Below are 326 nucleotides of genomic sequence, written 5' to 3'. Positions count from 1 at the left end.
TTGGCGCGCTGCCCACAAGACATTCGGCACTGATGGTGTGTTTACATTTTAACTAGTCCTCCTATTAGCAGCCTTTATTTTTTCATTCAGACTGATTTGTGGACAGGGGTCACTCACAAAGTGTATAAAAACGAGTGTGTGTGTGTGTGTGTGTGTGTGTGTGTGTGTGTGAGAGAGAGAGAGAGAGAGAGAGAGAGTGTGTGTGTGAGTGTGTTTAGACATACATTTCTGTGGTCCTGTTGTAATCCTGGATTCTCCTCCATGATCCACACTAGAGAAAACACACACAGAGTCACATTCAGTCAGTGAACAAATTGCTGTTGCTA

At 43.9% G+C, this 326-nt stretch overlaps 1 protein-coding gene across 1 annotated transcript in view; it reads right to left on the bottom strand.

Annotated features, from left to right (window-relative positions):
* Positions 1 to 213: 213 nt before the first annotated feature.
* LOC107573149 (ribonuclease inhibitor-like) overlaps positions 214 to 326 on the bottom strand; it is a gene marked incomplete at its 3' end in the record, with an annotated part of 8,477 nt that continues 8,364 nt past the window's right edge. The window contains exon 5 of the mRNA XM_016259594.1: positions 214 to 271. Within this exon, the coding sequence (XP_016115080.1) occupies positions 214 to 271 (58 nt within the window). The remainder of the gene's footprint in view (positions 272 to 326) is intronic.

Source organism: Sinocyclocheilus grahami, unplaced genomic scaffold (genome assembly GCF_001515645.1).
Source record: "Sinocyclocheilus grahami isolate Dianchi unplaced genomic scaffold, SAMN03320097.WGS_v1.1 scaffold1876.1, whole genome shotgun sequence".
NCBI lineage: Eukaryota > Metazoa > Chordata > Actinopteri > Cypriniformes > Cyprinidae > Sinocyclocheilus > Sinocyclocheilus grahami.
Note: the sequence above shows the minus strand (reverse complement) of the source record. Positions and strands in the feature narration are given on the sequence as shown.